Source organism: Ruditapes philippinarum, unplaced genomic scaffold (genome assembly GCF_026571515.1).
Source record: "Ruditapes philippinarum isolate M1 unplaced genomic scaffold, ASM2657151v2 ctg7340_1_1_1_1, whole genome shotgun sequence".
Classification (NCBI taxonomy): domain Eukaryota; kingdom Metazoa; phylum Mollusca; class Bivalvia; order Venerida; family Veneridae; genus Ruditapes; species Ruditapes philippinarum.
Genome location: NW_026857402.1, coordinates 24,317 through 41,255, shown reverse-complemented (window position 1 = coordinate 41,255; position 16,939 = coordinate 24,317). Strand labels below are relative to the sequence as shown.

The 16,939-nt window shown below is 34.2% G+C and overlaps 1 protein-coding gene across 1 annotated transcript; it reads right to left on the bottom strand.

The window, feature by feature from the left end:
* Positions 1-8,469: 8,469 nt before the first annotated feature.
* On the bottom strand, positions 8,470-15,373 carry LOC132749602 (uncharacterized). Its single transcript, XM_060739428.1, has 4 exons — positions 15,094-15,373; positions 14,412-14,607; positions 9,935-10,111; positions 8,470-8,876 (listed from the first exon to the last, which is right to left on the bottom strand). Exons 1-4 carry the CDS (start codon positions 15,244-15,246, stop codon positions 8,557-8,559), a joined length of 846 nt encoding a protein of 281 aa, XP_060595411.1. The 5' UTR covers positions 15,247-15,373; the 3' UTR covers positions 8,470-8,556.
* Positions 15,374-16,939: the final 1,566 nt, after the last annotated feature.

Here is a 16,939-nt window from a genome sequence, read left to right as displayed (position 1 = left end):
CGGAGCGTTCTAATTATTAAACATTTGTATTAATGAAGTTGAAAAAACATTCCGCAAAATAAAAGATGTCATGTATAAATTTTGATTTTTTATCATGCTTTGTCTTAAGAAACCGTTTAATTAAGTGACCGTTTGGGTGTTTCCCGTGCGCGGTCGCTTAATGCAAGTATGACTTTACATGTATTTCTATGGACTCTTTTATATTTCTAGGGAAACCTGTCATATTTTTGGTAATCTTCCATATTTCTATGGAATCTTTTATATTTCCAGGGAATCTTTTTACATTTCTAGGGAAAACTGTCATATTTCTATGAAAATTTTATGATTTCTAGGGAAACTTAAATATTTCTAAGGAAACTTACATATTTCTTGTAAAAAGTTATCATAGACATTTTTCTTTGTAGTCATTTTCATTTATGCTTCAAATTACAGATATATTTAGCATTTCTTTCATTTTCTTTGTGCATGCAAACAAGAAAATAAAGTTTATAATCATCTGTAATGATTGAGTTGCTGTTCTATTTGACACGTGTATTCAGTTGTCCGTTTGCCCGATCACTATCAACACGGTGACAATAAGATCCATTCGAAAATCACTGTGACCCCTTGAGATTTAGGTATGCGAATTTTGGAAAAAAACATTTTTAACACTGTGTAGTTAATTAAAAATCAGGACTATTGAGCTTTTGCATATAATCAATAATTTGTACTGGTAACCATAGTGGTTAAGATCATTGATATCAAACCACTAGCCCCTCATGGTTGTTGGTAAGAAATGTTGCGAGGATTCTTTCATGTTAGTAAGCTTTCCAGCTAGCTTACATCAGTGGTTATACACGAGTGCCTGTTTGTACCTGAATTAATACACGGAAGGACAGATGAGGTTTTTGTCCACCCATACAGCTAGAAAGTCACTATACGACCTTGTCAGTGTTGATGTGATGTAAAACCCAACAAGTACATACAAAATGAGCCGCATCACGACAAAACCAACATAGTGCGTTTGCGACCAGCATGGATCCAGACCAGCCTGCGCTTTCGCTATCAGTTTCTCTACTTATTATTAAAGCTGGAACGTCGCGATATGACCTATACTGTGTCAATGTGACGTAAAACCCAAAACAAAACAAAAAAACTTATTATAGGGTTTGTAAGCTAACAGCATGGATCCTGATCAGACTGCGCAGATGCAAATTTAAATTTTAATATCTTAAGCTGCCTGTATGTGATGTTCAGCATGACGTATTTATTATACATATAATATTTCTACATTACTGCTTTAAATAATTATTTATTATTAAGAACATCTCTGAGGTCCAAAAGCCTAAAAATATAAAAGTAGAAAATCTTATAAAATATAGATCGTATAGATCAAACACTGGCACTTACAATGAAAAAAAAATGAAAAAGATTATTGTTATCCTCTGAATTAAATTGAATATCTATATTTTGCCAATTCTCAGCCAAAATTGAGTTAAAAACATTTTCATTTTTAGGCCATTTTGCAATTCTAGAAAAACTAAACAAGCGAATGGACATAAGTTATTTGTAAAGACCTACATCAATGGTATGAAAATCTCCCAAAAGATATAACAAATCCTTTCAACTAAAGAAAAAACCTCAGTAGAGTTCTTTTTAAATTTATTACACAGTATAAAATATAAATTCAGTATCAATATAATTTTTTTTTTTTTGACAGGTTATATGGTCGTGTAAAGGTGATTATTTGCTATATAACCCTCACTAGCGGCTTTGGTTTACAACCATATAATCTCTGGGCCCCATTAAACCTGTCAAATCTTTCAAACTATTAATCAAGAAGTTATTATAATCCCCGACAGTGATTTTATTGGCAAAATAAAAATCACTGTTTTGGGAGTTTCTGATGTAAGGAATTATATCACTAGGGAGAAGCCAAACTCGGACATAATGTTGAGCATCCGAACCAAAAACAGTGATTTTCTTAAGCGATTATAAAAATCACTGCTTTGGATATATTATTTTGATTCTAACATGATGCATCGACAAATAAATACTGCCATACCTGAGGGCAAGCTAAATTGTGCATGATTTGTATAGATACTTATTTTTACCGCTCAGATTATGTCACATGTCTCAAAATTGATCATTAACAGTGATTTTATTGCAAAATAAAATCACTGTTTGGAGTTCTGATGTAAGGAATTATATCACAAGGGACAAGCCAAACTCAGACATAATGTTGCGCATCCGAACCAAAAACAGTGATTTTCCTACATTTTCCTAAGCGATTATAAAAATCACTGCTTGGGATATATTATTTTGATTCTAACATGATGCATCTACAAATAAATACTGCCATACCTGAGGGCAAGCTAAATTGTGCATGATTTGTATAGATACTTATTTTCACCGCTCAGATTACGGTCACATTTCTAAAAATAGATGATTTTTGCGTATTTACACACACCTTTAATCCATATTCTCTGTTCCAAGAGAGGAAAACATGGGTCATGTTACAAAATTTAATATACAACACTTAACTAATACAACACATTTTTAAAACATGTGATAGATACATGTAGTTTAATATTAACAATAATTGTAAAAAACAAGGTCTGTGAGAAGGACAGCATGCTTGACTATTCTTGATGCTAGATAGTAAAACCAAGAGCCTGAATAATGCAAGAATTTTCCGAGTTTCATTAAAGGGCCATAATTCTGTCAAAATCTCTGTTAAGAATTTTGGGCCTTGGCCAGTAACCTATTTTTCTCTCAAATAAGTGTGTCAAGTTTCAACCCATTTTCTTCAGTAGTTTTAGAGATTCAACATTTGCATGTAAATACTTAACCAAAGTTTTGACGGTGACGCTGACATCAACAACATGTGAGAATTATAAAATAGCTTTCCCTAATCTATTGAATAAATCAAAGCTAATAACCCGATAAAAAAACTTGAAGTCAATATTTAACATTCAATAAAGCTAAAAAAGACCAGTAACCTGCTATAGACAAAAACCCTTCTCCTTTCATGAGTAACAAATAATAATAAAAAGTCCCTGGAAATATACTTACATTAAACACCATATAAAAAGAATTTGTAAACAGAGTTACCAAAACTCCCCCGCCCGCAAGGAGTTTTTTATATGAAAGCCAATAAAAATGTGCTATTCAAAAAAGATTTGAAGGTATGGAATCCCTCAGGACATTCAGTCCAAAATTATGATCAATGCTAAGGATCTGCAAATGTTACAATAAATTTGTTAAAAAAAAATGAAACACGTAAATTTTAAAAAAATCTAATCATGTTAAGCTTTGACCTCTAAGTGTGAACCATTGACCTTGGAGGTAGGGGAGAGAGGTGTTGTGCATGACAATAAAGTTTTATTATTGAGACTATTTGTGCCAAGTATTTTCAAAATCCTTGAACTATGAAGAAGTTAATAGATTGGACACAAAATATACCCTATAACAGACTATGTAAATCTTTTGACCTCTAAGTGTGACCTTGACCTTGGAGGTAGGGACACAGATGTTACGCATGACAATATCATCTAATCATTGTGACTATTTGTGCCAAGTATTTTCAAAATCCCTTAATCTATGAAGAAGTAATGGATGGGACAAAAAAAATATACCAAATAACAGACTCTGTTAACCTTTGACCTCTAAGTGTGACCTTGACCTTAAGAGGTAGGGGGTGCAGGTGTTGTACCTGACATATCGGCTTATTATTGTGACTATTTGTGCAAAGTTATTTCAAAATCCCTTGAAACTATGAAGAAGTTCTAGATTCGACACAAAATATACCCTATAACAGACTATGTTAATTTTTGACCTCTAAAGTGTGACCTTGACCTTGGAGGTAGGGATGCAGGTGTTGCGCATGACACATCCTCTTATTAAAGTGACTATTTGTGCAAAGTATTTTCAAAATCCTTTGATCTATGAAAAAGTTTTAGACCGGACAAAAAATATACCCTGTAACAGACTATGTAAGTATTTGACCTCCCAGTGTGACCTTGACCTTGGAGGTAAGGTGACCGGTTTTTGCGCATGACACATCATCTGATTATTGTGAACAATTATGGCAAGTATTTACAAAATCCCCTTCATAGATAAGAAAGTTATGGACCGGACACGACATATACGCTCAAATAGACAATGTTGACCTTGAATGAGCAAGTACGACCTTGACCTGAAGGTACGGGTCTGGTTGTTGCGCATGACACATCGTCTTATTATATAACAAACATTTCTGCCAAGTTATCTCAAATTCCCTTGATAAATGACAAAGTTATGGACCCGGACACGAAATATACCCTGTAACAGACTATGTTAATATTTGACCTCCAAGTGTGACCTTGACCTTGAGGTAAGTGACTGGTTTTTTGCGCATGACCACATTGTCTGATTATTGTGAACAATTATGGCAAGTATTTTACAAAAATCCCTTCATAGATAAGAAAGTTATGGACCGGACACGACATATACCCTCAATAGACAATGTTCACCTTGAATGAGCAAGTAACGACCTTGACCCTGAAGGTAAGGGTCTGGTTGTTGCGCATGACACATCGTCTTATTATAACACAAACATTTGTGTGCCAAGTTATTTCAAATTCCTTTCAATAAATGACAAAGTATATGGACCGGACACAAAATATACCCTGTAACAGACTATGTTAATATTTGACCTCCAAGTGTGACCTTGACCTTGAAAGGTAACTGACTGGTTTTTGCGCATGACACATCATCTGATTATTGTGAACAATTATGGCAAGTATTTACAAAATCCCTTCATAGATAAGAAAGTTATGGACTGGACACGACATATACCCTCAAATAGGCAATGTTGACCTTGAATGAGCAAGTGTGACCTTGACCCTGGAGGTAGGGGTCTGGTTGTTGCGCATGACACATCGTCTTATTATAATAAACATTTGTGCCAAGTAATTTCAAATTCCTTTCATAAAAATGACAAAGTTATGGACCGGACACGAAAGTGTGACGGAACAGACGGACGGACGGACAGACGGATGGAGCCTATTTCTATATCCCCCTTTTTTCTTCGAAAAGGCGGGGGACAATAAAGACGTTCAATTTACACAAACATGAAATCTTGTTAAGATGTCACCAATGCAATTGTTCCCTGGACAGTGTTATTTTTACAAAATTTACAAATATTTAACACTTAGCCCACAGGTGTCAACAGATTCTTAACCAAGTCATACTCAGGACAGACCAAAATCATCCGTGCCATTTGATCATGGTCTGCACTGAACTCACTGTTCAGTCAGTGAAAACTTTTCAAAGGATAATAAAGAAAAAATATACTCAGAATTAAATTAAAAATTAAACTTTTTGCATGAATTTCAGCCCAGTTTGAGTAAAAAGTGTTGCAATTATAAGTTTACAAGTCTTGAAAAAAAATATTTCCAGTCCTTTCATGACAAAAAGCCTCAGTGGAGCCCCATAAGATGTTTACCCAATTAAAGGTGAGAACAAACTTATAATCTATTTTTTGCTTCAGTGACCTAAAATGTAAAAAAAAACTGACATATTTCCAAACCTATTTAACAACCTTTGATATATAGCCAATGAACTTTCAGCATTTACACCAGTTGATGTTAAAATAGAAATCAATATTATCAGAATTAGCTTCATTTTCATTTCAAGAGTCAAAAAAAATTAAATATGGTAATATTGTTTTAATAATCTTATTTAAGATTCTCAAACAAGTTGTTACAAAGAATGTCTCGGCTTGAATATTGAATGTAAACAGTGGAATAAAAACAGGTTTTAAAATATACAGTTGACTCTCAATAAGTCAAAATCGCTTTACTCAAAATTCCGCGATAGTCGAAGAATTTCTAAAGTCCCGTCAAATTTCCTTCTTTATCTTTGTATTTTAACTCCGCTTAGGTCAAATTTTGACTTACCGAGATTCCTGTTTAGTCGAAAGAAAATTTGGTCCAGCCAATTAAAGTCCAATATATTTTCATATCAATTAGTGTGAAAACAACCGACTGAGCAAAGATAGGAGACATCAAGGTGAGATGCTGTCACTCGTGATTCACCTGTTTCATAGTAATTTTAATTGCCGGTCATCATGTGTTATTAATACGTCGTAAAGGGGCTTTAATCGGTTTCAGGACTTAATTGGTTTTAACAGGTAACTAAATTAAGATTTAATTAATTTGATTGTAAAGAAGTCCATATCTGATCGAAAGTATCATTCACCAAAATGTCAAAAGAAAGTTGGCTCGTGCCAGTCTGACAGGTGTTACTCAAATAAGGCCTAGGTATTGATGTGTGTTATCAACGTAAATGACATTTGTATAATAAATGTTCCGTCATATTGCATACATTATAATGTACTTCCGGTTCATGATAGTTGCTACTTTCGTTTTCGTCCTATGATCAATTTACTTCAGATATTAGATAAATTGAAATAAATGTTTTATTGTGCTTTTATAGTAATGAATTGTCATGAGTGCTTATTAAAAACATCTGCAACGGTTAAATATTGTAGCATTGCCGCTATCAACAATAACAAACCTACTTCGATCTTTGCACATTCAATCAGGCACATGACGTATATGCATGCAGGAATGTCAACGTAATGGCGGCAGATCCACGTTACTCGAATTCCGTTTCTCTCGAAGTAAAATGCCCAGTCCCTTGGATTTCGAGTTACCGAGAGTCAACTGTAAATCTAAAGTCAACTAGAAAATTGTGTCCACAGAACACGGCAGTTTGCTCATTGCATTAGAACAGTAAGTGATTCTTTAGATGGACAAAGAAAAGGCATGATGGATGAACAAGGGTACATCTATTTGTACAAGAGCCCCATTCTACCCCCCACCCCAACTCCAACCCATCCAAGTTAGGGCATAAAAAAGGGCATGTTTAGTCAAAATCTAGCCTAAATTAGTCAAAATCTAGTCTAAGTTAGTCAAAATCTAGTCTTAATAACTCAAAATCTAGTCTAAAGTAGTCAATAATTATACTGTAGGTTAAAAAATGGGAGCATAATTCATAGATGAGTATTCCATAATTCAAAGCAATAAAAAAATGTTTAAAGGAGCTCCACTAAGGTTCCAAAGCCTAAAATCAAAATAGTAAATTTTTTGATAGATCAGCTTGGGCGGTTTAAACAGAAAGATTTGCAAAAGATAATTAAAGCAGCACACCTCCAGATTCATGCTAATTTTCATGAAAATTTTGAATATGTATTTGAATGTGTAATATTGTGTAGTAACCAAAAGAATGCAATTTACTCATTATTAATGGCACTTACAAACCACGTAAATTACTAAAAAGTGATCAAAATATGCATAAATAGCCTTTACTGCATTAGTAACACAGTAGAAATATAGTTGTAAATACTGAAAAATCAATCATTAATCACACATAATATGTAAAATATTACTTGAATTTTGAAACTTTTTCCTACAGCTTAGAACATTTTTCTAAACTTTGAATTTATCGAAATATTTTGACTTATCTGGAGGAATGTAGCTTTAAGAAATATACTCGGAAATAGATAGAAAATCCTATTTTTGTGCTATTCTTAGCCAAATTTGATTGAAAAACATTGTAACGTTTTTCAATTTTCAGTCATATTTAATGATTAGACTAATTATTCACGAAAAAAGGAAGTGAGCGAATGATCTGAAATATTGCACACAAGCTATTGGTCTAGACCTACATTAAATAGTACAAAAATCTCAAAAAAATTATTTTCAGTCATGTCATGACAAAAAGCCTCAGTGGAGTCCCTTTAAAATAATCAATGTCATGAAATAAATTCGACAGGTTGAAGGTCACTCCTTATCATTATCAGGTGTATTGATATGAAGTGCTTAATAAAATGTTGTACAAAAGTATAAAATGAGCCCCGTCACAACAAAACCAACGTAATGCGTTTGCAACCAGCATGGATCCAGACCAGCCTGCGCATCCGCGCAGACTGATCAGGATCCATGCTGTTCGCTATCAGTTTTTCCACTTGTAATAGGGTTTGTAAGCGAACAGCATGGATCCTGATCAGACTGCGTGGAAGCGCAGGCTGGTCTGGATCCATGATGGTCGCAAAAGCATTACGTTGGTTTTGTTGGACACAGCTCAAAATGTATCCCAAAACCAATTTTCAAAGCTGCATGCCTCCAGTTGAGCCGAAATATTTTCAAGAAAATCAAACATGAGAAAAATGTAACAAAAAAATTAGAAAAGGAAACAGATTAAAGATTCAAGTAATAATTTACTTTTTATGTGCAATTAATGACTTTGCATTGCTGTATTAATTATTACATTTCTACAGCAACACTGCAATGTGTTAATTACTGTTTTTGTTCACTACACAATATTTTACTTTTGAATACATTTTCAAAATTTTCATGAAAATAAGAATGAATCTGGAGGCATGCTGCTTTAACAACTCATCTAACACTAGTAATAATACAATGCGATTCAGCATTAAAAATGTTTTACACACTTCAAAATGGTGTACACACTTCAAAATGTTTTACGCGCTTCAAAATGTTTTACGCGCTAAAAAATGTTTTACGAGCTTTAAAATGTTCTACGAGCATTAAGTTCTTGCCACACAGAGTTTGTAGACCTTGGCTGAAATCTCAAAGTCTTTGTAAGTCTGTGTACAATACAAGCGGTCACCTTGAACGGCAGACTTTCTTGTAGCATCTTTATTTCCTCAGGTACTACTGTGATTGCTGAGGGATCGAAGTATATTTCTGTGCTCGCCATAGCATTATTGACCGACGTCAGATACTGAAGAATGTCACATCCCCGTAGAAGTTTGTTCCGGTGTACATGGTGAAACATGTAGCTCAGCATATAAGATCCGGTCTGATTTATACGATAAGCAACCTTGCCTGAAATATCCATAAAATGTTTTGATAAAAAATTTATTCAGGTGATGATTTTTAAAACTTCACGCCTCCAAATGAGCCAAAATATTTCAAGAAAATCAATATTGAGAAAAAATGTACTAAAATTTTTAAGAGAGGTAAAACATTATTCAAGGTCCAAGTGATACTTTACATGTTATATGCGGTTAAAGACTGCCTTTGCAGTATTTTATCACCATTTTTCTACTGCATTACTAACACAGTAAGGGCTGTTTTTGGATATGTTGACCACTTGTTGGTAAATTTATTTTCACAAATACACAAAACTGGCCAAATGAAATACCTTTACAGTACCTAATTTAAATACAGTGTTTTTCTGGGGGGGGGGGGGAAGTTCACCACTTGTCACACATCTTGGAGATTGATCAACCTAACAGACTTTCCTTGATAACAAACCAGTAATTACCAATTTCCCTGCAATCAACTAACCACTAATCCCACATGATATTTGAACTTGCAGTAAGAGACAAATGACAATATTAAGACTAAATATCTGAGAATATAGTATTTTGAAATTTTGAATTGTGCCAAATTGTTTATTCCAACCAATGTAAATATCATTCATAGCTTAAAAAAAAATAAAAAAAAAAAAAAAAAGGACAATGAAATGTGTGGAAACATATGTCAATGAAATTTGTCAGTTTGGATATGGGCAATTTCCGTTTGTTAAAGACTGGGGGAAATAAGCGTATTTGCAAATGGGAATGGGTCTGTTAATCTGACCTTTGGTGACATCGGGAAGATGCATGATATATTTCACATATTAGGATGTACCACCTCGTGGGCGAGGGGTTAGAGTCAATGACTTCTAAGTCAGTTACCTCTCTGGCGTGGGCTCGATCCACGCGAGATGCTTTTGTAGTTTAGCGGGGAGGATGGTAGTCTAGTACTGGTGTAACTCTCCAGGAACGATGGTTAGGAAACTACCCGCCTAAATGACTGAAATACTGTTGGGAAAAGGCGTAAAATGAAACAAACAAACAAGACATATTAGGATATAGTTTTTAGTTACTTTTACATACCAGGTACAGTTGGATACATAATAAGGCAATCATCAGGGCACGGCACTGGTACAATATCATAGGCAGACTGTTTTGTGAGTTGTAGTCTTGGCGGACAAGGATTAGGGTCTGTTTCAACAACCGGACTTTTCAGATAATCGTACGTCACCCGTCCCTCAACAGGCATACCATCAGTTGCTGTAAAAAGTCGAGGCAAGCATTATTTCTTAGCTGGACAATACACTTACTCCGGAATTTAGATTTTAGGTTTTTCCCAGATAATACACTTACTCTGGAATTAAGATTTTAGGTTTTTCCCAGCTAATACACTGTTATTCCGGAATTAAGATTTAAGGTTTTTCCCAGCTAATACACTTACTCCGGAATTAAGATTTTAGGCTTTTCCCAGCTAATACACTTACTCCGGAATTAAGATTTAAGGTTTTTCCCAGCTAATACACTTACTCCGGAATTAAGATTTTAGGCTTTTCCCAGCTAATACCTTACTCTGGAATTAAGATTTTAGGTTTTTCCCAGCTCATACACTTACTCTGGATTTAAGATTTTATGTTTTTCTCAACTCATACACTTACTCCGGAATTAAGATTTTAAGTTTTTTCCCAGCTAATACACTTACTTCGGAATTAAAATTAGCTAATACACTTACTCTGGAATTAAGATTTTAGGTTTTTCCCAGCTAATACACTTACTCCGGAATTAAGATTTTAGGCTTTTCCCAGCTAATACCTTACTCTGGAATTAAGATTTTAGGTTTTTCCCAGCTCATACACTTACTCTGGATTTAAGATTTTATGTTTTTCTCAACTCATACACTTACTCCGGAATTAAGATTTTAAGTTTTTTCCCAGCTAATACACTTACTTCGGAATTAAAATTAGCTAATACACTTACTCTGGAATTAAGATTTTAGGTTTTTCCCAGCTAAAACACTTACTCCGGAATTAAGATTTTAGGTTTTTCCCAGCTAATAGTTACGTATACTTACTCCGGAATTAAGATTTATGGTTTTTCCCAGCTAATACACTTACTCTGGAATTAAGATTTTAGGTTTTTCCCCAGCTAATACACTTACTCCAGAATTAAGATTTTAGGTTTTTCCCAGCTCTTACACTTACTCTGGAATTAAGATTTTAGGTTTTTCCCAGCTAATACACTTACTCATGAATTAAGATTAGCTAATACACTTACTCCGGAATTAAGATTTTAGGTTTTTCCCAGCTAATACACTTACTCTGGAATTAAGATTTTAGGTTTTTCCCAGCTCATACACTTACTCTGGAATTAAGATTTTAGGTTTTTCCCAGCTCATACACTTACTCTGGAATTAAGATTTTAGGTTTTTCCCAGCTAATACACTTCCTCCGGAATTAAGATTACCTAATACACATACTCTGGAATTACGATTTTAGGATTTTCCCAGCTAATACACTTACTCTGGAATTAAGATTTTAGGTTTTTCCCAGCTAATACACTTACTCTGGAATTAAGATTTTAGGTTTTTCCCAGCTAATACACTTACTCCAGAATTAAGATTTTAGGTTTTTTTCCCAGCTAATACACTTACTCTGGAATTAAGATTTTAGGTTTTTCCCAGCTAATACACTTACTCCAGAATTAAGATTTTAGGTTTTTCCCTGAGCTAATACACTTACTCTGGAATTAAGATTTTAGGTTTTTCCCAGCTAATACACTTACTCCGGAATTAAGATTTTAGGTTTTCCCAGCTAATACACTTACTCTGGAATTAAGATTTTAGGTTTTTCCCAGCTAATACACTTACTCCTGAATTAAGATTTTAAGTTTTTCCCAACTAATACACATACTCGGGAATTAAGAATATTTAGGTTTTTCCCAGCTAATCGGTAGGTACTGTACAAACAAACTTTTACAGTTACAGCTTTCCAAAATAAGCACAACAGGTTAACTTACCTTTTGTGACAGGTAGTGCCACCATGAAGCCATAAAAGTAAAAGCTTATTTGTATGTACAGATTACCTGAGAAAAACCCACTTTTTTCCAGAAAAAAGGAAAAACAAGGGCCATGATGGCCCTGAAGTCGCTCACCTGTATATAGGCCCACGAAGCGGGGCCAGTTTAAATCCCAGGGCTTTTATTTGTACAAACTTGGTAGACACCCATTAGAAGATGTTTCATGCTAAACATCTAAGGTCTAGCCCATTGGGTTTTCTAAAAGAAGATTTTTTAAGTTTTTTCTTTACACATACAGTTAAAATTAATGTCCCCCGGGGCGAGGCCAATTTTGACCCCAGGGCTTTTGTTTGAACAAACTTTGTAGGCACTCACTAGAAGATGCTTCATGTTTAATATCTAAACTCTAGCTATTTGAGTTTTTTCAAAAAAGATTTTTTTAACTTTTTGCTATATACATATATGGAAAATAAATGACCCCTGGGGCGGGGCCAATTTTGACCCCAGGGCTGTTATTTGAACAAACTTTGTAGACACTCACTAGAAGACGTTTCATGCTTAATATCTAAACTCTAGCTATTTGGTTTTTTTCAAAGAAGATTTTTTAAGTTTTTGCTATACACATATAAGGAAAATCAATGACCCCCAGGGCAGGGCCAATTTTGACCCCAGGGCTCTTGGTAGACATCCATTAGAACATGATTCCTATATTTGTGAAACCTATAACCAAGTGAAATTATAAAACAGGGTAACCCAGGCAGTTGGATCCTCAAAAAATATTTCTTTGCTCTAAACTGCACTTTGTGCTAAAAGCATAAACTACAGTGTCACCTTAGTGCAGTAACTGGTTAAAGGGAGACACAGGCAAAATTTTCATTTCTTAGTTTTGAATTTTTCATTCATTATTCTGTAAATGTCCTCAAAATGAATACACTCAACAGTCAAAGAAACAAGACTTTTCTCCATATAAAGAATAAAATGGTGTTTTCCTAACTTGACCCGCGTGGGTCAGGTTAAAGCGCTAAGATTTCACAATAGTTGTCACTGTGTACTCTGGAATCGTTAAAGAGCATGTCAAATGAATAACTTAGACAAGTTTTAATCATACAATATCCACAATACCTGTTATTGTAACTTCCAGGGTTTGTTCAAATCACATGACTTGTTTTTAAACTATTCGGTGATTCTGTTGGCTTCTAAATTTCGTTCAACATACAGTAAACTTCACTTATAGCGAACACGGTTATAGCGAACTTCCGGTTATAAGGAACAATTTATTTTGGCCCGAATTTTGCCCTTCTTTATTTAATATAAAAATATACGGTTATAGCGAACACGGTTATAAGGAATTATCGCATATAAGGAACTCATTTTTTAGTCCCAATTTAGTTAAATGTGCATAAAATTACACCTTTATAACGAACTCCAAATATCGTCTATTCTTAAATATATCCCGCATTTTCAACTTTCGTTTTCATTGGCACGGAATAAAACTCGCTGAATGTACCGTTTATTGTTGTATGTAATTCAATATATGAAAATGAATTTGTATAGAAGTATGTAATAGTTTTCTATTTAGGATATTTTTAGCTTGAGTTTTTGTCACAAAGATGAAACGGTAATTCCCTTTATTCTATAATTTCTTTTCTTTAATAGTTTGCTCGAGTAAAATAATTATCGGTTTTCAACATAATCACGCATGCTTGCAAACATAATCCATAGAAAACTACAAAGTATGCTTGATTGAAATGAAAAGAAATATATATGTTATTAGTTAAAGTCACCCTTGAAATATAATAGAAGATATTCAATATAAAAGGAAGAAAAATGAAAAATCTTGTTTATTCTTCTCATTGAAAGAAAACAAAAAGCACAGTGTAGTGAGTTAAGAAACGAAATATGATGTTTTATGAAAAATTGAGAAAGGGAGTAAAACTAAAACTGAAATAGCAAAGGATTTTCAAATTCCAAAATGTACGCTCTCGGGTATTGTGTCTAAAAAAGAAATAAATGATTAATTATTCTTAATCAAATGCTCTTAAAAATGGTGGACGATGTTTAACAATCAGTTCGTTATATGTAAATCTCTGTTCGCTATAAAAATTCCTGATACAAGGAACTAATTCGCTATATGCTTACAAGGAACTCCGGATATAAGGAACAGATTTTGAATGTCCCAATGAGTTCGTTATAAGCGGAGTTTACTGTATATAGATATATTTAAGCTTCAAACCCAAAATATATAGAATTTATACAGAAATTCATGCTGGGACTTTATGAAATGTCATTTTAGGGTGATCTGAGTACAGAAGATCATTTTTATATTTGTGTCATTATTTTGCCTGAGTATCCCTTTAACTCCTATTAAATTTAGAAATACTTAACCTGTTACTGCACTTAGATGACCACATACAAAACATGCCTTTATCTTCAAAGTCAAACCTAATTTCTTCATGATAGGAATATCATATCAAAAATTAATCTACATACAAGGTTTTCAAAAGTTGGTGGGGGCGTTAAATAGGGATTTTACGGTAATAAAACTTACCATTCTCAGCCTCTTGGCTTAATTTTATTCCTGCCACTGAGTTAACCAGCTCTATAAAATCTTCGTCATGGTAACCGGCATCTGAGGGTTGTATGTTTGTAAGATTGGTATCCGAGATAGACACTTTAACATTGGTACCTGTATCATATGATCCCAAAATCCCATTTTTGTACGACAAATGACCTGACCTGCATGCCTGAAATTATGAATAATTATACATGCATTTTTATTACTATGAATCCCTTTTGGATCCTTATTTTTTGTTAGTGAACACAGGGCCATGATCTATACTAGTGATAAAGATAATCACTTCCCAGCATGGTATGGGACAAACTTTAACTGTTTTACTGACCTAATTCATAGACCTAATCCATTTCCTAAAATCCTGGAGCGGTTAAAAATGTGTATACTACACTACATATCTTAAATGGACTTGCAAATCAAAACCACTCATTATGTGTTGGGGAAATTTCAAAATAAATACGGACTGAATAGCAAAAAGTACAGACCATGATCAGTTGGCATGGATGTGCACGGGTTGCAATTAGTCACTACAACTAGGTTAAAGGTTAAAGAGAAAAATAACAGTTAACTTAGAACAAATATTATAATTATATGCCAAGTTACAATATCCCTCTAAGAAATATAACTGTAGATCTAGTTTATATAATAAAATGTTCACCTGAAGGAAAAATAACTTTGGTTTCCCTTTCAAATAACTGTCTTTATTTTCTTGATCGTCAAATATTTTCAGGATTTCGTCCACGAAAATAAGTTCGTTATCACTACCCAATATAGCATGACGCCAAACTGTTGAATCTTTAGGTAGGTACATGTACGATCCACCTTGCAGAGAGCTATCGAAGACCGGCTCCTCACGTCCGTGAGAACTTATCACGAGCACAAAGCAGTCGGCGTCCAAATTAGCAAAAGACTTGCTCGCTGAAAATATCAATGTGCAGAATGTTGTTGATTAAGATCCTAAAGTTTTAGATTAATAAAATCTATCATTGGGTTAGATAGAGGATAGGGAAATCCCAACATGAAGCTGTGATTGGTTCCGTCGAGAATGAGCCTGGCAAGTTCTCATTGGAACCAATTGCCCAAGGGTTGGGATTTACCTTTCCACTATCTAACCCACTGATTGATTATTTTTCTCACTCATCTTGACACATAAGAAACTAAACAAAAAGGTCAATTATACACCTTATTATGCGCATAATGGGTCTCCCCATCACTTCTATTTAGTAATATTTACAAACTTTTTTATCCAGTTATTATAAAAAGTGAGAAAGTCAAGGTCAAAATGACTGTGACATTGACCTCTGACCTAGAAGCATCAAAATTTGCTAAAACTTTTTTTAACAAGAATTTGTAACAGAGTTGTAACCAACGTCCCCCTCCTTGGGGAAGTTTTATATGAAGCATAAAATTGTGCTATTTCAAAAGATTGAGGTATGGATGTCAGGACTTTCAGTCCAAAACTATGATCAATGCTAGATCTGCAAATGCAACAATAAATTTATTAAAGAAATACTAGTAAAATGAAACATGGAATTTAAAATTCTATCATGTTAACCTTTGACCTCCAAGTGTGACCTTGACCTTGGAGGTAGGGGTGTAGGTGTTATGCATGACATATCGTCATATTAATATTACTATTTGTGCCAAGTATTTTCAAAATCCCTTTAACTATGTAGAAATTATAGATTAGACACAAAATATACCTTATAACAGACTATGTCAATCTTTGACCTTTAAGTGTGACCTTGGAGGTAGGGACCCATGTTTTGCACCTGACATATCATCTTATTATTGTGATTATTTGTACAAAGTATTTTTAAAATCCCAGGTTATGGGACTGGACACAAAATAACAAAATATACCCTATAACAGACTATGTGAATCTTTGACCTCTATGTGTGACCTTGACCTTGGAGGTAGGGACACATGTGTTATGCATGACATATCACCTTACCATTGTGACTATTTGTGCCTAGTTATTTAAAAATCCTGAAGAAGTTCTATATCAGACACAATTTGTACCCTAAAACAGACTATGTTAACTTTTGACCTCTAAGTGTGACCTTGAACTTGGAGGTAGGGATGCAGGTGTTGCGCAAGACACATTGTCTTATTATAGTGACTATTTGTGGCAAGTATTTACAAAATCCTTTGATCTATGAAAAAGTTATGGACTGGACACAAAATATACCCTGTAAAAGACTATGTTAATCTTTGACCTCCAAGTGTGACCTTGACCTTGGAGGTAGGTGACCGGTTGTTGCGCATGACACAGCGTCTCATTATTGTAAACAATTGTGGCAAGTATTTACAAATTCCCTTCAAAGATAAAAAAGTTATGGACAGGACACGACATTTACCATCAAATAGACAATGTTGACCTTGAATGAGCAAGTGCGACCTTGACCCTGGAGGTAGGGGTCTGGTTGTTGAGCATGACACATCATCTTATTATAACAAACATTTGTGCCAAGTTATTTTAGATTTCTTTGATAAATGAAAAA

Coding starts and splice junctions, on each gene's coding strand:
- LOC132749602 (XM_060739428.1), bottom strand. CDS start 15,246: ATGTACCTACCTAAAGATTCAACAGTTTGGCGTCATGCTATATTGGGT. Junction 14,608..15,093: donor CAAAGTTATTTTTCCTTCAG/GTGAACATTTTA, acceptor TCATAATTTCAG/GCATGCAGGTCAGGTCATTT. Junction 8,877..9,934: donor TATGTATCCAACTGTACCTG/GTATGTAAAAGT, acceptor TGGATATTTCAG/GCAAGGTTGCTTATCGTATA.